General features: G+C 48.8%; 1 protein-coding gene across 1 annotated transcript; it reads left to right on the top strand.

The window, feature by feature from the left end:
• Positions 1-364: 364 nt before the first annotated feature.
• Positions 365-4,699, top strand: PITX2 (paired like homeodomain 2). The gene is made up of 3 exons (XM_064417216.1): positions 365-634; positions 1,342-1,547; positions 3,391-4,699. The coding sequence occupies exons 1-3, from the start codon at positions 403-405 to the stop codon at positions 3,952-3,954; spliced, it is 1,002 nt and encodes a 333-aa protein (XP_064273286.1). The 5' UTR covers positions 365-402; the 3' UTR covers positions 3,955-4,699.
• Positions 4,700-20,976: the final 16,277 nt, after the last annotated feature.

Below are 20,976 nucleotides of genomic sequence, written 5' to 3'. Positions count from 1 at the left end.
GGGCAGCGGAGAGGAGCGCCCCGCGGAGCGCCGCCGCGCCTCGCCGCCCCCGCCCCGCGGAGCCCCGCGGCGGGCCGGGGGCCGCCGGCCGGGGAGCTGCCGTGTCGCCGTGACGGCTCTTACAGGACCGGACTCGCCCGCTCTCCTGTCGCCGCCGCCTCGCCCCCCCGGGCGGCGGGGGCTTCGAGGCTCGCCGTGCCTCCCGGGCTCTAGTCGAACGTCGCTCGCCCCGGAGCGGCTCCCCGGCCGGCAGCCCTGACCCCCGGAGCCGCGGGGTTGCTCCGCGTCCGCGGAGGGGGCGCTGCGCGGACCCTCCTACACGTACCGACACCTACAGACACACGCACACCTTCTCCTATCGACCCCCCAGGCGCGCACGTAGACTTTGGCGTCCTTTTGCCGATGAACTGCATGAAGGACCCGTTAAGCCTGGAGCGCCTGGGAGCCGGGAATAAGCTGTGCTCCTCCTCACCTTCCTCCTCCTCCTCCTCTTCATCATCCTGCCATCACCACCAGCCCGCGCTGGCCATGGCGACGGCGCTGGCGCCGGGGCAGGCGCGTTCCTCCCTGGAGTCTGCCAAGCACCGGCTGGAGGTGCACACCATCTCCGACACCTCCAGCCCCGAGGCCGCAGGTAAGAGGGGGTGAGAGGCAGGGACCCCAGCCCGACGGGCGCCCCGCAGCCCTGTCCTGCTCCGGCCCGGCTGGCAGCCCCGCGGACCGCGATGCGCCGCCGCCCCTCTGGCCGGGAGCGTCCCGCACCCGAGCCGAGATGCGTTTCGTGGTTTTTCGCGTGCGGTGTCTGTGTGTCGGCGTAGAGGAAGATACTGACATGTGTGAGGATAGGCGAGTAGCATGTATAGTGATAGGCGAGTTACATGGATACAGATCGGCAAATAACGTGGGATTTCACGGGCGAGTAATCTCGATACAGACGGACAAATAGGGGGATATACCGACAAAGAATATTGTTATAGGCGGGCAAATAACAACGGGTGTAGGTGAGCAAATAAAACGAATTACGTGTATGCAGACGGGAGAATGATACGGATGCACATAGGCAGAAAGCTTGCCTGCGGAGAGGCGGCTCCGTCCCGCTGCCCCGGCGGTGGCTGCTCCACCGGGAGGAGCTGCCCGTGGGTGCCCGCGGGGCGCGGAGGAGCCGCGGCGGCGGGAGGCCGGCGCGGGTTAATCATTACAGCATCGAGTCGCGTTCGGGGCAGTCTGCGGGATCCAGCAGCGCTGGGGACACGCTTTTCCCCAGCCGCTGGAGAGGAGGCTGAGGAGGCTGAGGCGCCCTCGTTTTCCGCCTTGTTTTTTGTTTGTTTCCCCCACTTACAGAGAAGGATAAGAGCCAACAGAGCAAGAATGAGGATGCGGGGCCCGAGGACCCCTCCAAGAAGAAGAGGCAGCGGCGGCAGCGGACGCACTTCACCAGCCAGCAGTTGCAGGAGCTGGAGGCCACCTTCCAGCGGAATCGCTACCCGGACATGTCCACCCGGGAGGAGATCGCCGTCTGGACCAACCTCACCGAGGCCAGGGTTAGGGTAAGTCCTGACACGGCACCCCGGCTCGGAGCAGCGGGGGTCAGGGTGGGCTGGGAAAGGGAAGGAGGGCTGAAATGTTTGCAGCTGCTTTCGATTTCGGCTTGTATGTAAACTCCAGAGCCTTTGCACAAAAGGAGAACAGAGCAGGACATTTCTGTCAAAGCGAGACAGATTGGGATTTCTCTCAGTGTCTCTGAAATATGGTTTGCTGCACGTTTTGCCCTCACCGTGCAATGCGTCTCTCTCCTTTTGATCGAAACGCTAATAAAAACATTAGCCAAGAAAGCAACTTGGAACAGGCTGCAACCTGCGCTGTCTCTAATGAGAAAAAGATGTAAAATACACAAGAGCTTTTGCTTCACTCCGAGGCACTCCCAACGTGCCCTTCCTTGCATTTTCTATTTCTTTGGGTTTCACAATTCGACGAGCGTCTCTCTCCACCCTCTACCCCCCTCTGAGATTTATGGGACCATCGCGGCGCTGCAGAGATACCGCGGCCGGATCCTGCTCGCCGGCAAATACCGCACGGGGGGAAAAAAAGAAAAACGACAAACCCCAATACACACATACACACACACACACAAAAAGAAGCCTATAAACGGGCCGAACCTTCAGATTTTCGGAAACCGCACATAAATCCTCTCCGCGTGGTCGCTTGAGGAAAGCGAGACAGAGAGAACCGGGGGCGGCAGCGAGCGGGGCCGGCGGTGTTGGCGCCGGGGCAGCCCCGCGGAGGGAGCGGGGCCCGGCCGAGCCCGGTGTCTTTCCGCAGCGCTGTCGGTCGCGGAGCGGCTTCCGCGGAAGTTTTTGTATCGGTCCGTGCGGGGCCTCCAGACGGGCCCGGCCCCGTGGTGCGCCCGGGCGGCCGCCGCCCAGCGCGACCAGGGTGGGGGTTACCACAAACACCCCGGGGTGGTTTCAATACACACGGTAAGGCGGCTGCTGGCGGCTGCCCGACGGGTCAGACACCCAGATGTGGATTGGGAAAGGGCACGCTTTTCCCATTGTCTGCACGGGGAGGGTCCCTTAGATCTCATTTAGCACATTGTTAAATGGTGATTTTTCTTCTTTTTTTTTTTTTTCTTTTCTTTTTTCTTTTCTTCTTTTTTTTTTTTTTTTTTTTCCTATTCTTCCCCCCTCCAAAGAGCAGTCAAACGTGTTTGTTTAGAAAATCGTTTTCGGTTCTGGAAGCTCTCACGCCAGAGGAACTTGTAACTTTAACAAACTGAAGCAAGGATTTATTAGTTACCGGCTTCCCCCTCCTTTCCCGTACCATTGCCTTAAATATTCCACGGGTTTCCAGGCGTTTTACTCTCGCTTTTGCACTTTTGTATTTTTCCTGGGTGGCTTCAGTACAGAGAAAGCCAAGAGAGAAAGGAGGGGGAAAAAACCCAAAAGAGAAATTAAGAGGTGGGGGGGCAGGAGAAAAGGGAGAGAATAAGAAGGAAGCGTTAGTCTCTGTGGCACGAATGAGAGCATCACAAATTATGTGGGGGGGGTGGGGGGGGAAGTGGGAGGGGGAGCGGGGGGCCGTGGTGAGGGTGGAATTATGCGGCCACGAATCTGCCTTGATAAACGCCAGCGGCCCCGAGGATGCTCGGGTGTCCCGGCAGCACACCCCGGCCCAGCACAGGGCTCCAGAGAGGAGGAGGTGAACCTATACATGGAGATATATTCACACATATATACGTATACATTCATACAAATTTTTATATATAACTTCTATACGGACAGGCTCGGCTGTTGCCCCGAGAATCTGCAAAGGGCTGCAGTGGTGGTGGTGGTGGTGGTGATTCCTGACTAACTCGCATCTCCCTCCCTCCCTCTCCCCCCGTTTCCAAAGGTTTGGTTCAAGAACCGCAGAGCCAAATGGAGAAAGAGAGAAAGGAACCAGCAAGCCGAGCTTTGCAAAAACGGCTTCGGTCCGCAGTTTAACGGCCTCATGCAGCCCTACGATGACATGTACCCCGGCTACTCGTACAACAACTGGGCAGCCAAGGGCCTCACCTCCGCTTCCCTCTCCACCAAAAGCTTTCCTTTTTTCAACTCCATGAATGTCAACCCTCTGTCTTCTCAGAGCATGTTCTCCCCTCCAAACTCCATATCCTCCATGAGTATGTCTTCAAGCATGGTACCTTCTGCAGTCACCGGGGTGCCCGGCTCCAGCCTCAACAGCCTGAATAACTTGAACAACTTGAGCAATCCCTCCCTGAATTCTGCAGTGCCAACGCCAGCCTGTCCTTATGCTCCTCCAACACCTCCGTATGTTTATAGGGACACATGTAACTCGAGCTTGGCGAGTCTGAGACTTAAAGCCAAGCAGCACTCCAGTTTTGGCTATGCCAGTGTGCAGAACCCAGCTTCCAACTTGAGCGCTTGCCAGTACGCGGTGGACAGACCCGTGTGAAACATCCAAGTAGGAAACTGCGTGGGAATCCCTCCCCATTTCCCGCAGAGACTGAGAATTTCGCTAGAAAGTAATGGGCACTAGAGAGAAAGAGAAAGGAGGAAAAATCAGAGGCAGAGAGGAAGAGAGAGAGAAAGAGAGAGAGGAGGAAAAAAAAAAGAGGAAACCACTGAAATAAGATAGTTCCTTTGTTTTCAAAGGACCTCCTACAGATTCGGAGATCTTTCTTTCACTAAGAGATTTCAACAGTTACAAGGACATATATATATATATATATATGGACAAATGTTTGACTGGATATGATATGACATTTTAATGTTACTATAAGCTTGTTATTTTTTAAGTTTAGCATTGTTAACATAAAAATGACTGAAAGGATGTATATATATCGAAATGTCAAATTAATTTTATAAAAGCAGTTGTTAGTAATATCACAACAGTGTTTTTAAAAGGTTAGGCTTTAAAATAAAGCATGTTACACAGAAGCGATTAGGATTTTTTCGCTTGCGAGCAAGGGAATGTATATACTAAATGCGACACTGTATGTTTCTAACATATAATTATTAAAAAAATTGTGTGAATATCAGTTTTAGAATAGTACCTCTGGTGGATGCAATGATGTTTCTGATATTGCAATGTAAAACATGCCCTGTGTATAACATTTCGTACAATATTATTGTTTTACTTTTCAGCAAACATGAAAAAAATGTGTTTTATTTCATGGGAGTAAAATATACGGCATACAGTTCTGTCTGGATTTTTTTATTTACTGAGTCAAGCTGCGCAGTAGCAACTAGTCTGCAATGATTGACTGATAGTTGACACTGGATTTCGTTCTCTGGCAACGCGGGGTAGTACTTTTGCAATGCAAATAAATGCTGGCTCTTTTTTTTCCGCGTTAAAAAAAAAAAAAAAAAATCCCTCGCTCTAACGTTGCATACTAGAGAAACATGGGACGTGTACCCCTTGGCTCCTTTTATTTCCCCGCACTGCCCCGAGAAAATGGATTATTTGACATCGCTGGACTCGAGAATTACCTGCCACAAAGCTGCTGTATCTCGAGCCTAAATTTGTCCTGCTGTGAAAGAAGCTTTTATTACATTAAAGAAAAGGGAGTGCGGGGAAAAAAAAAGTAAAAGCCAGCTTGCAAACAAACTGCTCCCGTTCAAAATAATCTGTCCCCTTTGCCGCCCCCTGCGCTCACCTTCTCTCCCTTCAGCGGGCAGATCCTTCATGTAATATTACATTTCTATTTCCAAATCCCCCTTTCAGACATGAAGAGAAACAAAGAGCAGCCCAAATAACCGCAACCCCGTGGAGCGCGGGGGGTGAGAGGTTAGCCCGAGTTTCCTGCGACTTCGTGCTGCAACACGTCGTTGAAGGGAAAGGTCGTGCTCTCGTGTGTTTTGTTTTAAATAATATTGACCCATTCATTCTCAACCTGCTTGTTCGTGAAATTATACAGGATTATAACTTTGCCATCGCCAGACAATTGAAACAAATCAAGATGAATTGCTGCTCGGCCCTCCCATCGGCTCACACCCCGGGCGGGCGAGGAGGGGCTGCCGAGAGGGTGGGCAGCCGCAGGATCCGGAGGGAATATCGAGACACGAAGAAATTCCGCAGGCGCGTAAACTGGCGAGGGCGCAGGGGACGGCAGGGAGGAAACTCTTCGCGGTGAGAGCGAGCTTAATCCTTGAGCGGCCTTTGCGCGCTCGTTGCGCGCCTTTGTGAGGTCGGGAGGAGCGGCCGAGGCAGCGCGGGGGTGGGCGGACACGGCGGAGGGGGTTCCTGCCCCCCCAGCGCTTAGACGGGAAGAGGAGCAGAGAAGAGAGGGAGAGGGGAGAGGTCAGCGCCCTGCGCTTTCCCACGAGGAAAATGCTTCCCCCGCACGAAATCAGGGTACTCTCCCGTGGGTCCATTTGCAGCGTGGGCAAACCCCAACTTCTACTTTTTTCCCCCTCATTTTAATTTTTTTTTAACACCCTTTATTTTTATTTTCTTTCTCCCCCTTTTTTATTTCTTCCTCATCACATTTTTATTAGATTCTTTCTTGTCTCTTTTGTTGTAAGGTTGGGGGTTTTAAATTTACTTTAATACTTCACGCGACTTTCTATTTTCTTTTCCTCTGTGTGTTCTTGCCAGGGGGTCGGTGGAGAGAAAGAACCCCGGTGCTTGGGACGGGGGGGAGGCGGGAGGCCCCCGCTGCTTGTCCGGCCTCGCCGCCTCCCCGACCCAACGCCGCTCCCCTCGGTTTTTCCGCACCGTGTCAACACCTCACCCGGGTGAGTGCCAGGGGCTGCCAAAAATGTCCCCCTCCTCCTCCTTCTCTTCCTCTTCCTCACTGGGCTGCGGGCGAAAGGTCTGAGGGTGACGGCGGCGAAGGGCTGGCAGCCGGGAGCCCCCCTCGGGGGTCAGGGAAGCCGGAGAAACCAGAGAGCTTTTCTGCCCAAACCCTCTCGGCGGGACGGGCTTGGAAATCAGCGAGCGGATCGCTGCGGGTATCGGCACGGTATTTTACACGCTTTTTTCGGCTCTCGTTTCTTCTCGGTGGCTTTGGTTATTTATAGTACTTTTTATAAATATAAATACATATACATATAAAATATCGGTATATACATATGTAGAATCTGTGTGTGCGTGGAGAAATATTAGATATATAATACATAGTATACGCATGTACATTTAGAAGCATAATATATACCGATTCCGGACCAAAAACAAACAAAAAAATTGGATCAGAGTTTTTCGCTCTACTGTGTAATGGCTCAAACGGTGAAAAATCAACGTGACCGCTCAGAGAGGACATAAATCACTCCGAGAGTAGTCTGAATTTCTTTCTCCCCCTAGCTGAAGCCTTGAGGGTCATCATTTTTCTGCGCCACTTGACCAAAGATATAATGTTTTGATTTGGTCGTAAATCAAAATCTTGGGTCGTGGTGGGGTTTCTTTTCTTTCTTTTTTTTTTTTTTTTTTTCCGGGGGCTTTCCTTCTCCTTATCGGCGGTGGCAGTGTGAACCTGGAACAATGGAGGCCGCCAAGAGGGGGAGAAAAAGCCACAACGAAATGGGGAATTTGAAAAATACCTATTTGCAGAAGTGGGGGGGAGAGTGGTTAGGCAAGGGGCTCACACCCCCTCGCACCCCCCTCGTCCCTCGGAAAGGCCGATTCAGGCCGCCTGCTGCGCAACCCCCCGCACCGGGCGTGCGAGCGGGCAGCGCCGTCTGCCTCCCAATCCACATCCCAATCCACATCCCAATCCACAGTCCCGCAGCCCCCACCACCCCCGACCGGAGCTGCGGCCGCGGAGCGGGGCCGGGAGCGCGCCCCTTCCAGCCGGGGCCGGGGGGTGCCCGGGCTCCCTCTGCCCGCGCTGGCCCCGGGGCCGTGGCCCTGCCCGGCTCCGTTCTTTTGTTTTCGGACCGTGTCCTCCCGCACTTTGAACCCCGGCGGCGTGCCCGAGTCCCTGGCCGTCATACGGGAGTGCCGAGCTCCGCAAAGGTCAAAAAGACGCGCAGATATGGATGTATCTCCTTTTGGTTATTGTCTGCGCTTCCCCTTCTCCTCTCCTTGCTTTGTTTTTAGTACGTGCGCGCTCATGCGCGTGTACTTTCCCAAAGCAATGAGATACCGATCTTTACATACCTGTACAGTTGTTTCTACCTATAAAATAAAAGGACTTTTTTTTTTTTTTTGCTTAGAGATTCATTAGCATTTTTGGAGGTAAATAACTTCCTTTGGAAAATAGCTGACATCTGAGCCCGGGGAAGAGTTTGTTGACTGTTTTTTTTTTCCTTCAATAAAGCCGCGTTTCGGGGGCATTTTTTTCTTTCAATAATGCTCCGTTTTGGAGCGGGGGCCACGGCGTTTGCAGGTTTTCAGCCCGCCTTCTCCCGCCGCCGCGGACGGGGTTGCGGGGGGTGGGCGAGTGGCGTGGCAGGGGGGGTCTCACATGCCGGCTTAAGACAAGGAGGGAGGACAGGGGACCGGCTCACGGCACTGGTGCTAACACGCTTTTTCGGGACATATAATTTACCTTGCTAAATGTCTGCTTTGGTACGCGTATTACATGTGTAGGTCTGGATATTAGGCACCCGGTAGAGCGTAACAGTCAATAATCCAGAAACGTGGAAGGATTTACACCTTCGGAGCTCCATACAATGCCGGACTAATTGATTGCTAAATCTGAAGTTTTTTAAATGCTAACCCCTTTTGGAATTAATTTCTCCGGCCTCCTGCTGCATCTACTTCTAAAAGAAGACAAATAAAATAAACTCTAACGTGCAAATTTTAAGCGGCAAGGGAATATTTTTTAATTGTTTGGGTGCTGTTGTTTTTTGTTGGTTTTTTTTTTTTTTTTTTGGGGGGGGGGGTTGTGTGTGTGTGTGTGTATTTTGTTTTGTTGGGGATTTTCAATGAAAAAAAAAAAAAGGCATTTGAAGGCGTTTTTGGGGACCTCGGTCCCACTTGTGCCCGGCAGATCCGCGGGACTGGAGCGGCCAGAACGGAGCCGGTGCTCCGCGCCCCTGCGCAGGGAGCCAGCCCTCTGGCGGTGCTCGACGAAGGTCCCTCTGGTCGATCCGAGATTTCGGGGATGAGGGTGGCTTGTTTGGTCGCTTTCTTCCCCGAGGCTGTGACCACCCCCCGCCCGCCCCGAAGTGCAGGGGCAGCGCAGGTCGCTCCCCCCGCCGCGGAGCCAGGCGGGGCAGGGCAGAGCCGCAGCCACAGAGGGATGCGAGCCGAGCCTGCCTTCTCGGAGGGCGGGCTGTGGCGGCGCGGGGGGGCCACCGGCCCGACCCTGGCCCCGCGACCTCGCAGGGCCGCCACCAGCCCGTGCCCGGCGGTGGCAGCGTGCGAGCGGGGCCCACGGGCTGCAGCCCCACGGGAGGGAGGCAGCGTGACCGCGGTGGGGACAGGTTCCGCGGCACCGCTTCGGCAAGAGCCTGGGCCGGACCCCACTCGGGGAGGGGCGGCTCGGCAGGCCCTGCGTGGCCGCGACTCTACAATGGCATATCCCTGGGAATTTTGGGCGAGAGGCGCAATTATCCGGGCTGGAGCTTCCCGTCGGGAGCGGGCTATGGACGCGGTTGATGGCCAACTCAATACCAGGAGAAAAAAAAAAAAAAAAAAAAAAAGAGTATTAAAAAAAAAACCAAGCCACAAACTGCCCAGTAGCCCACCCGGGAACAGGAGGCCGCGAGTGCCTCGCTCCGGCAGTGACGAAGACCTGAGCACCCTTTGGAGTCAGCCGCCTGCCCGGGCAGCGCGGCACGGCGCTGAGGAAGGAGCTGTGTGAGCCCTGTGTGGTCTCTGTGTGTGCAAAGAGTGTGCGAGAGTGGGGGAGAGACCCGGCCCCGGCCCAGCGTGGCTCCCCACCAAGCCGGGATGCAGCGGGGAAGCGTCTCAGGTTCACTCCCGCGTGTAATACACGCACGCACACATACACGGGTAACACACACACGCGTATCTAGTGCGCACACGTGCGTATTTTACACACCTACACACAGACACATATGCGCACACACACACAGAGCGCTGTGCGGGCTGTGCTCTGTAGCCGCTGCCCTCAGACGAGAGGGATGCTCCCGAGGCTTTGGCAGGGACTGGCCATGCACAGACCGCTACGGTGAAACCCACTCCTGATCGGAATGGCGTGATCACCATTCAGTCTCTCCTGCAGTTTGACCTTTTTTTGAGGTTCCCCCCCGCAGATGCAGGGGCTGAGGGGCCGTGGCGGGGCCGGGCGCGGAGCGAGGCTGGTGGCCGCAGCCCCTTCCCCGGCCGCGGGCTTGCGCCGGCCGCTAAGCCCGGCCCGCGTTGAACATTAACCGGCTGCAGCGGCCCCGCAGTGTAACAGGCTATGTATAAAAATGAATCATCTCCCAGGTTGTAGTAAAACGTCCTGTAAAGTCCACCTATAAATCCTGGTATGCACTTAGCGCTCTCGGCTTCACGTCTTACCGTTGCTACGCAGTACTTGCCATTCCCTCTTCTCCCCCCTTTTCTTCCCCCCTAAATCCCGCTGGCTGTCTGCGGTCCCAGCCCTGGGTCCGCATGCCCTGAGATACAGTCTCATTTCCCCGTCAGGAGAGGGAAGCCCCACAGGGGACCATAGAGGGTCGCAGCCGTCGGGGCGCTGGGGCCGCCTCGCTCCCTCCAAACTACGGCGAGGAGGAAAAGAAGCTGGACAGGCTCGGCCCTTTTCCCTCCAGGGCGGCAGGAGCCCCCATCCCCCGGGGCCAGCCTAGGTGGGGCGGCTCGCAGCTGTCCCTGCTGCTCCCGCCCTTCGAGAGGTCTGTGTCTCTGTGCCTGTGATAAGGAGAGCTACTCATACATTGCAGCAAGGCTCTATAAAACTCAACAAGGCTCCCCCCTGCAAATTCGTTACGTATTTTTCTCGGGATTAAAGGGAAAAGAGGGAGACTATCTAATCTGAATGGAGCACAGGACTGCATAGCCTCGGTGGGCAGACACGGGCAAGGATCAATGGGTGTGTAGCCATCAATGGAGCCCACAGTTCAAATCTGCAACTGGGATTTATGCAATTGGAAAGGAACCCGAGGAACAAGCCCCCTGGCCTGCTGGGTGTGTATGTGGAGAAGTGGCAGCGCTTGGGAAAACACGAGGGTGGAGCCGAGCTCATCGCTTGATGTGTATATTTAGTGTGGTGGTAGTCCCGCTGCCTCACGGGGGACTACTTCCATGCTGAAAGTTATTCACATGCCTGAGTGATTTGCTGGATTGTGGCCATATGTAAAGCAATAAATATAAGTGGCTACTTCTGTGCAAGTAAGAGATCCAGAGGTCTCACAAGTAATTTTCCAGCAGATCCAGACTTCATAGTTTTAAGATAAAAGTGAAAAAAGTGAAGAGAACTCCTTTGTTTCATTCAATTAAAAAAAAACAACCCCACCAACAATTAAGGTCACTGGGACAATAAAAGCATAAAGGAGTATAAAGCCTTTCCTTTATGTAAAACCTTGATGGGCACTTTCAAGGCTGCATTATCTGGAGAGGAGCAGGAATCTACAAGCCTGTGCCGATGCAGTTTTCAACCTTCCGAGCCATAAACTCTTGCATCTGCATTGGTAGATGCAGAACTAAGGAGTGAAGGAATTTCTTGCCAGGCTGGGGGACGATGTGTCAGTGTGAGTGAGTGCCAGCCCAGCCGTTTGGTGCTCCTTTGAAGTTAGCAGAGTCTGAGCTGGCAGTGCTCTGTGCAAGGGCAGTTCCCAAGCAAGCAGAAACCCTTCCTATGGGCTTTGGGGTGGTTGAATTCCCATGATTTCTCCAGGGAAGGTCATGCGTGCTTCCCACTCTTCAGCTGGGATGGGAAGAGCAGTGGAGACCGAGGTGGCTTTTCTTCTATATGCAGAGCCAAAGTCTCTGGCATTTCTCAATTTTTTAAATTTTTTTTTTTTCATGCAAAGCAAAACAGAGTTTGAGTAAAATAATAGCATCCAGCTTTTGGCAATGCTTCCTATAAATTCATGGCTTTAGCCTGGACTCTCTCATGGCCAGACTGTAAATTTTCACATTCTAACTCCCTGTGACAAATCTCTAGCCCTAGTCATTGTTATTTCCTTCAGCTTTCAGATCCTTCTGGCAAAAACCTCCAACTCTGGCATTCTTTTCCCAAAACAGAAATTCCTACCACAAGGCCCGTCACCCTGAGAACATTTTTAATAAACATGTTTGGAAAATGAAAATAAGATACATAAAATATATGAATGCAAGAAACATCAAATGAAAACTTGGAAAGGGTTTCAAGTAGTATTACAAATAGGAAATAGCTTTCCAGAGATAAAAATACTCCATGTGTTTTGTTAACACCAACAGGCAGTTGGGCTTTATTCTCATGGTTTATTTGGAAGTTAAGGGACACCTTTGTCCTACTTGATGTACTTGTAACTGTTGGCTGAGCCAGGAGGTCAGAGACTTTAGCTTGTAATCAGTGGGTGACCGGCAACATCCTTGACAAATAATGTTGGCGTGACACGATCAGGGCGACAGCCATTCTCACATGTCAACAGCTATAGCTCAGTAAGTTAAGGACTTGGGCAGGGATGTTTCATAGTACAGGTCATTTTTTTAAATCCTGGACCATGCACCTGAGATGCTGTTTTAAACTTCACCCCTGATGCAGACCAGAAACACTGGTGCCTACTGACAGGGGTGGTTTTGTTTTATTTTGGTTTGGGGTTTTTTTCACAACAAAAAGTGATATTAATTACCTCTAAGAGTGGTCTCATTGCTCATTAATGACAGTTGTAGGTTCTCAGGAACTTAGGGGGTGTTTCCTTTGAATTATCTAGGGCACAGGACACGTTGCATTTTTCTGTCTTCTGAACTGAAAGACTTCTGAAACTGGAGCACAGCTCTAACAATTCTTTCCAGGACAATGGAGTACTTAATTCTTGTGATGGCCAAGCACTGCTATTTGAGACCACTCATATTCCCTCCGGTAGAGCTGGCAGCTCTGGGGACATAAATAACACAGCTTGGGGACCCAAGCAAGCATTGTTTACATGGAAATATTATGGACCTACACTGGTCAGTGTAGTGTTCTCCTCCTTGTGCTGGAAGGAGCAGAAGCTGTGATGTGCTTGTTGATCCAATGGGTCATGTACCCCATCGGCTTCTGATGGCATTTGAACAGGATGAGAACAACTCAACCCATACTGGAAGACAGCAGGAATGGAGCATGTGCCCACAGAACATGCTGAATCAGGACCAGGCTCCAAGGCTGGAGAGGAAGGACTGCCAACAGGTTCCCTTTTATGGCCTTAGACAGGCTCATTTAATCTTGCATGGCTGGGCAAGAGGAATAACTGGAGGTTCTACAGTGCCTAGAACAAAAAACTTCCCAACCAGAAAATACTGAATCTCTGGCCAGAGAAATCAATCAGCTGTTTGGAACTAGGGTATGTCTTATGTTTAGGGAAATAAATGAATTTTAAATGGAGAAAACCCTCTAAAGGAACTCTGTGAAGGCTCTTTGTGGGGAAAGGAAGAGGCTATTCTGTCCAGGCTATGAAGACCATGCTGATCCTCTCTGGAGGCTGCAGGCATGAGCACACACCATGCAGATGCATGTTAGAAACACGTTGCATTAGAAGCCACAGAGTGGTTCCCTTACTTCTCTCTTCTGTCTGGAGAAATGAAGCCAAAGAATTAATAAGAAGAAAAGATGAAACAGCTTGAGAAGAAGAAAAAGAACTTATTTCTGGTTCCTGTGAGATGTCCTGTGCAGTGACTGTCACAAGAATAAACCTCAATTGAATACAATGCCACCGAAACCAATGTGCTGTCATTAAGACGAATCTGTATGCTCTCTTGATCAGCACAGGGGTGGTATGTTACAAGAGTGATAATTCTGGATCTAATTAATTGATGATATAACCCAGGCAATTTTGTTTTACTGATTTATTTTAGTGGCACATTTTCACTTTCTTAAAAGAAATCTAATTGAAATAAGCCTGCAGAGGGAAAAAGGGACAGCTAAATTGGTAGTCTTAATGTAGATTCTATAAAGGTAATGAAGATACTCAGAATTTATTCTTTGTTATTCTTCATGGCCTCTGATAAATTTCACTGCAAAATTTAGTTTACATGTATATACCAGTAGAGTGTGTGGAGTGTTGTGGGCAGAATGCCCATCCTGATTACCTCAGAGGATTAGGAATGTCACGCTGTTACAAAGGAAAAAGCAGAGCCTAGAACATGCCTCAAGAAGTAATGCTCCAGTCCTGTCCTGCCATGTTTTTCAACTGCAGGGTGCTTGAGAAAGTACCTGCTTGAGGATTTGTTCTCAGTGTGCTGAGGTCTCCCAGAGGTACAAAGAAAATCCTCTCACTGTCAATTAGGAGATGTGTGATTTGAGGTTAGAAATAAGGACTTCAGCCAAATTAGTGAAAAGTATAAAATCGCAAAAAGCAGTTCTTGATATCTTGGCAAGAAACCCAAGACAGTATCCGACACTCATCTACACACAATGCTGCAGCCCCACACTGCTGAACTCCTAAAGGTGTGATATCAGATATGCAACCCTGGCTCCGTGGCCTCTGTGATTACACCGCTGCCATGCAATCTGGTGTAGTAACTGGTGTTGGACACACAGCACCCCAAGGGGCTCTTGATGTTTTAGACCGTAGCCAAGAGCTGCTTTTGACTGCAGGCACAGTGGTAACCCCTCTTTCAGCTGATTCCCACTCTCCCATATTCCCCTGTGAAGTGTTTATGGATGGGATGTCTCCATCTTCTGGAAGTGAACTCTTACAGACTCCCTCTACAGCAAACAGTAAAACCCCAAGGGTAGCTGAGACCCCAGCAGCAAGAGGGTGAGACAATTGCTGGATACTATGGGAGTACAGAATGACCCTATCTTTTGCCTTCAGCAAAGAGGGTCTGACAGACACACCCTGTCTCCTGGACCCTTCTACACAGAGAGTCCTTGGCCATGGTGTTATTGGCCCATCCCAAAATTTGGCAGGTTTTGAAGCTGAGCATAGCTAACCAGGTTGCAAATAAGCTGTACTCAGTGAAATGCAGGACACAAGCACTAGTTCATGTTTCAGGCACATGGACAAGGTCAAGCCACTAAGATGGTATTTGAACTGAAGGATTTGAGATGCTTCAAGACCTTCAAATCCAAGTGCGTATTTTGGTAATCTAGACTGGTGTAATGCTTTAAGCAGTCAAAATATGTTGAATAAGCCGTCTATGTATTCAACTACAGGAAGGAAACCAGGCATGCAAGCAAGCTTAGTGGGAATTACAGTGTGTTCTCATCAGGTCCTTAGTATGTGCCAAAGAAGATGGGCACCTGGAAGGTCCTGTGTAGTTCATATGCCAGGCAGACATTCTCTTCCAGCTGCCCTTTGAGCAACAATTGCCTAACTAGAGCAACAATTGTCTCCCATGTGGTGTAAAGATAAAAGTGCATTGGTGTTTGTGAAATGCTCAGTTAACTTCGTAAGGAAGAACATTTCAGCATATGGCCAACAAATTAAATCCCTGATTTATCTTTAGAAACGGGTACTTCTTATACATAATGCACACTTTATTTTTTGTGGATTTAAAAAAAAATATTTTTAATTTTAGTTTTTGTTGTTGTTGTTACTGGTTTTTAACTCATAAGATTAGTGTTCCAACTCCATATCTTTTATTCTGGTGAAAATCATAATCTTCATAAAATTATCTGGAGACAAAGTGGCTTGTTTGCCCATAGAGTGGAAATTGGCCACCTTCATTAATGAACCACAAAAGGTTTCAATCAAAAAGACAGGCATAGCTACAGGAAAAACTGACTCAGAATGAAGCAGCCACCTCACTGCAAGATCATTAAGGAAAGACTCTAATAGGCTGGGACAGATTTATGTAATTAGTACAACTAGCTCATTATCTGAGACAAGGCATCTACATCATGTCTCTATGTGAAATTGTAGACAAGTGTGAGCTGATTACTTTACATGTAAGTAGTGGGGTGAAGCAGCACATTTGGTCCAAATACATGTAAAAAGAGTACCTAATAGTTTAGGTACTATGGCATAAGTGATTTATACCTCTCTGCTTTGTCAAACCAAGTTGACCAAGTCACACCTTTTCATTTGGTCTTCCCCAGGAAAAGTGCAAAGCATTTTAGGGGCTTGTCTTCAGAAAAAGTGCCACAGTGGTAGAGATGCCAACTTTTCATTTTCCCAGTGGGTGGTCTGCTGCAAAATTCCCAAAAGGCAAAGGATCTAGAGCTAGACAGGGCCTCTCTTAAGCTAAAGTGTTTAAGAAGATTTTTTATGTGTAATTTAAGATGTTTGCTGCGAAACAGAGACTCTGATTTAACTATTTGCAGCTTATGATTTTTCCATTAGAAAATCTTACGGAACCATCAGCACATTCCATATTTGACTGACCACAAAATCATAATTTTTTCCCTCAAATCTGTTGCCCCATAGCAGTGGTCTTTGTTCTTCTCCTTTCTCATTAGGCTTGTGCTTATTTGGAAATTGTCACAGAAGACACTCAACTGCTGTCATTCACACTAAGCAATATGAGCCTCTAAAAATATTGCCACTAGCCTCTTTTGGGGCAATTTGCAAATTGCAAAACAAGGATGTCATCTGGAAGTCTGGGCAGATTGACATCCCTGCTTAATATTTAACACAATGCCCCCAAACACCCAAAGTTCCACTCAATCCTTTCTGTGCAGAGCCCTTTCTCTAACAGCCAGGAAGATCAAACTGTAGAGAAGGCGAGCAGCAGTCAGCATTCTTGCACATATAAACTTCCGAGTCATCCCAAAGATGTTGGAACTGCATTGCAATAGGCAACTACATCTAATTGTCTCCCTTATTTAAGTATTGTATTTTTTGTAGGAAATATATAACTTTTGTTTGACAGTGCAACAGGGTGGTCCCCTTTAAGTAGCCAAAAGGACCTGGAGCCAGTTTTCCCTTCTGCTCACGCCAGTAAGCTCTTTTTAAGGAAGTAGATGTGTGAAGGAACAGCAGACAAGATAGAGACTGGAGCCAGATGTTCCTCTGAGAGCTGCCTCCTGACTGGGATACAAATCCAGCTGCTTACTGACTCAGGGATTCCAGGCAGAAAGCTGTGGGATTTGCCATGTGTGTGCACAGGCACAGGCTTCACTCCCCTATGCTTACTCTCCCCAGCCTGCAGATGGAGGGAGAAAGTGTCTGCTTGTCTGGGAAATGGATGCTGTGAGCATGATGAGCATGTGCCATGCAAGCCTTTTGGGAGAAAGCTCCAGCTTCCCAAATTGTGCAGATGAGTTAGGCAGGCACAATTCTCCTCAGACCTATGTTAAGAAAGCCTGTTCTCTGAAGTGAACTGCTGCCTTAGATACTCTGGGCATTTGTTTAATTTATGGGAAGAATGCCGAGGAAACTGCTCTACTGTGGATGTGCTGCAAGCTGACAACTTGCACCTAGCTTGTAAAATATATTCAATATTTCTGGACAAACTTACAAACAGCTCCTAGTTAGGATAATTATCTGTTTTGCCAAAGTCAACATAGGCTGTAGCACATATTATATCATCATGAAAAACCACCTTCCCTCCAAAAATTATGGCTCAGCCCCAGACAACCTCTCTACTCCAAAAAGGGTTTAATGTCACTGATTCTGGGGGAAGACAGAGTTTCCCTGCGCTACTGGTCTATAGGTCTAAGACCCTAACTAAAAGCCTGGTGGGATGTGATTCCACAGGCTGTACAGATTGCTTACTTGGAGATGGCTAGGGATAATAAGCCACAAAAGATGAAGAAAAGTCCATTTAGGGTGTTTTTTATTTTATACTTTTTTCAAAGTTCGGGAACAGGTATCACACATGTAAATTAAAATATGTGAGGCTCTTGCTTACAAATTCTGGAGAGGTGCACCAGGACTCTGAAGCGGGCCTCTACACTCTCTACCTGTTCTTATTCATGGTGTGTTTCATTATGAGACAGTACCAGTGACAATTATCCACACTGAAAATACTAGGGAAGGCTGTGGTTTTTTGCTGCTGAGCAGTCATGTCATTCAGTTGCCTCTGAATTACTTCCTCAGGCACAGAGGTCTTGGTGGGCTGTGAAGCACCTGGGTTATTTGTCCTCTGCTGCTCCACACTGTGTGTGCAGGTTAACAGGAGAGAGCTTTGCAGACCGGTCTGTGTGGCTCAGCACAGCTGTGTTGCCTGCGAGCCCTGGAGCTGGCCATCAGCAGAGGTACCCAGCCCCTGGGACAATACACACTGCCAACCCTGGGCTGTCAGCACGGGTGGCTGAGGCCCAGCACTGCAGCCAGAGCCTTGGCAGCTCTGCAAGCTCACTTTCACTCACAGCCAGGATTAGGAGCACCTCTCATCCTCCTTGATAAAACTCAGCATGGGAGTGGATTTGACCTGCTCCTAAGCCAAGTGCAGCTCGGCAGCCACAGCTTGGCCAGCTCTGCTTCAGGCTGCTACACCCCTCATCTTCATGGTTTTGAGGCTTGCCTCCAGAAACTTTGACTGTAAAGTAGCAGCATTGGTTGCTTCATCTTCTAGATATGAAAAGCAGCTGAAGTGAAGTAGTGGAGAAAGAGGGATCACAGTTTCTCTGACTGTACTAACATCCCCTCTGGAAAAATAGCTTATTAGTATTTTATACTAGTGCTTTTAATTGGTAGTTACTTGCTGGCTTTGCAATACAATAATCCCAAGGAAGACAGGTTCACATTCAGCTAAGCACTGCTAGCTAGCACAAGGTGAGAAATTCCCTGCTCAGAAAGGCTGCCATTTAAATAGATAAGGCAAATCGTAGGAGGAGAAACAGAGCTAGAGGAAAGTGAAAAGACTTGCTCAAGGTCACATGGCAGATCAGTGGCAGATCAACAAAACAGTCTGGTTGTCTGAAGTGCCAGTCTAGTGCCTTGGGAAATCTTTAGAAAAAGGTCTCTAATAGCTGTAGCTCTCCTCATGCCCATAGTGTCCCTCTGCACTCTCATAGTGTCCCCTATCACAACTCAAATTCTGACATTCCAGAAGTAAGAATTCCATACTTCATGCACTTAGAGCATGATCTCCTAATGTGACTAATTTGAAAGTGAAATGGTTTGCTACATCAGTAATTCATTTTTGAAAATTAAATTTTGTAAAGTGTAGGTGAACTGAAGTCTATTTTTTTTTTCTGCGCTGAGAGGAACATGCTGGTGACCATAATCATGGCTAAAATATAGGATAAGGAACTTTTTGTCCTTCTCCCTCCCCCCCCACCATGTGCTATTTTGAGTTGGCATGTGTTTACAGAGATAACATTTGATGTCATAGTTGCCACATTTGACAGAGAAAAGCCTGAGAGAACCATTAACTATAGGACGAGTCAGCAATCTAAGGTATCTTTGTCCTTTGCTAAATGATTAGCTCAAAGCAATGCTCCATCTGAAGTTTCCAGCCAAAGAAAATCCCACAAACAAACATTCTAATAGCTATTATAAAATAAAGAATCCTTTATACGTAACAGAATTTTACAACTGTGCAAAATCAACTCATCTTTATTGCCCACTAGAAAAAAACTACTTATTTGTATTCATTTCTAAATGCATAACAGAAATGTTAACTACAGATTTGAAAGCATCAGTGAAAGAGAGAATAGAAACTGGAGACAAATAGAAGTCAGGATGCCAGATGTCTGTTTCTGCTCTACCACTTGGTTGCTTTGTAACGCTGGGTGTGTTGCTTAAGCTCTCCACCTCAATGCATCTATATGCAAAAGGCAACGATGATTTCCCATTCACAGAAAGATTCTACTTCTTTTGGCATAGATCCAGACCTTTGACCCTTCCAGGGATCTGCTTGTGAAGATTCTGGGAGAAGTTTTTTCTCCCCAATGAACGGTGAATCCTATGGGATCATGTTCAGTAGACTAGATGCTGCATCAAAAAGTGCTGCATGGAAACTGCATTTCTAGGATACTGCTGGTTGTAGCTACTTTGAAAACCCCTGAGGGGGAGGATGTTGCTGGTCTATCATAAAGACCCAGACTGGACTTTATCCTCTCAGACACCTTCAAGCCCTCAGAGCAGCCACGGATATTTTTGCCTGCAACTCAGTTGGTTTCTTGCAGCCATAGCTGCAAGGGAAAGATGGGAACAGGATAGGGACAGCTTAACTTGCATGTGTAGGGGAGAGGCACAGAGGAGGTTCATTGGGTAATGGGATCTCAGCAGCTGGGGAAAGATCCCATTATTAAGCATATTTAAATTCACTGCTAATGCATTAAGAAAAGTGAGATAATTTTTAACATACTACTTGTGAAATATATTCCTTGAAGAAGTGCTTTAGCAAAAGGTGTGACACAGATACCTGTATTAGTAACTGCTGTTATTGGGAAATACAGCACTACATTATGTCCACTAGAATGTAAAATTGCCTCATGTAAATGACTATTTAAAATTTTTTTCATACTTTCCTTCATACAAAAAACATCCATGATGGTTGTCTATCTTTGGTTGCTGATTTATGTATCTTTTGGTTAAAGATTCAACAAAAATGGCTCATCCACTGTTTCCAGGGATAATGAAATTAATCTACCATTTGGTTCATTTTCCAAAGAGAGAAAAACACTCTCATCCTGCTGCAAAGCAATGGCTTGTATATACTTAGGAGCAGAGATGTTAATTTGCTGAAAAGGTTATACTGGTGTGAGGAACATGCCCTAAATATTATCAGCTAAATTTCTGAAATTCTAGTTTGGACGTACCCTAGAAAGACTTTATAGAGCTGGGCAGCTAAATTATCTGAAGCTTACTCGTGTGGTACCCCGCAGCTTGCATCAAACTGTGGCTGCTGCAGGAAACATGCACGGATGTGTTACAAAGCCAAGCTGCTGCAGTACGCCTCAGCCAGCTCCCTGCACTGATGGCAAGACAGGGCTGCTGCTTGCTTCACTCCTTGGAACCACCCAGGCATCTGTCAAACAGACCCGCAGGCTGTCCTTCTGAACCCCAGCTACCCACCCCAGGCTCCACTGGGCTGGGCAGGCTTTTCCTTGGCCAGCTTGGAAGATCTTAAAGAGAGTTTGTGGTCAAGTGACGGCTGGAATCACCACTTTTTATAAAGCAGAACTTGACAAAAGAATTAATTTATCCAGGCCAGGCTGAAATTTAGGGAGGGCTGAGCACTTTTTCTGTAGAGATGGTGGGGAGCTAAACACTGTTTGAATCAGAACAGTCACAGCCCAAGACCATGACAGCCTGAGACAGCACAGACAGGGCACTGTGGTATTAGGAAGAACTGTGATGGGTCATAATCCACTCTGGAGTTTGTAAGTGTGAGTAGTGGGCAATCGGCGCAGATAATGAAGGCAATAATAGTGAGTTTGGTTGGACAACATTTTCCATCCTCATGGTGAAGAGCATGCTGGGGGAAGAGCTCAGACTGAGTGAGCCCTGTTGCCCGTGTAACCTCTGCCACAGCCATGCAAAACCAGGCTGCTGTTTCCACCCAGGAAGGGCTCAGGGATGAGGTGGTAGCAGCTGTGGCTGG

The sequence above is a fragment of the Passer domesticus genome, chromosome 4 (assembly GCF_036417665.1).
Source record: "Passer domesticus isolate bPasDom1 chromosome 4, bPasDom1.hap1, whole genome shotgun sequence".
Lineage (NCBI taxonomy): Eukaryota > Metazoa > Chordata > Aves > Passeriformes > Passeridae > Passer > Passer domesticus.
This window is presented reverse-complemented; position numbering and strand designations above follow the sequence as displayed.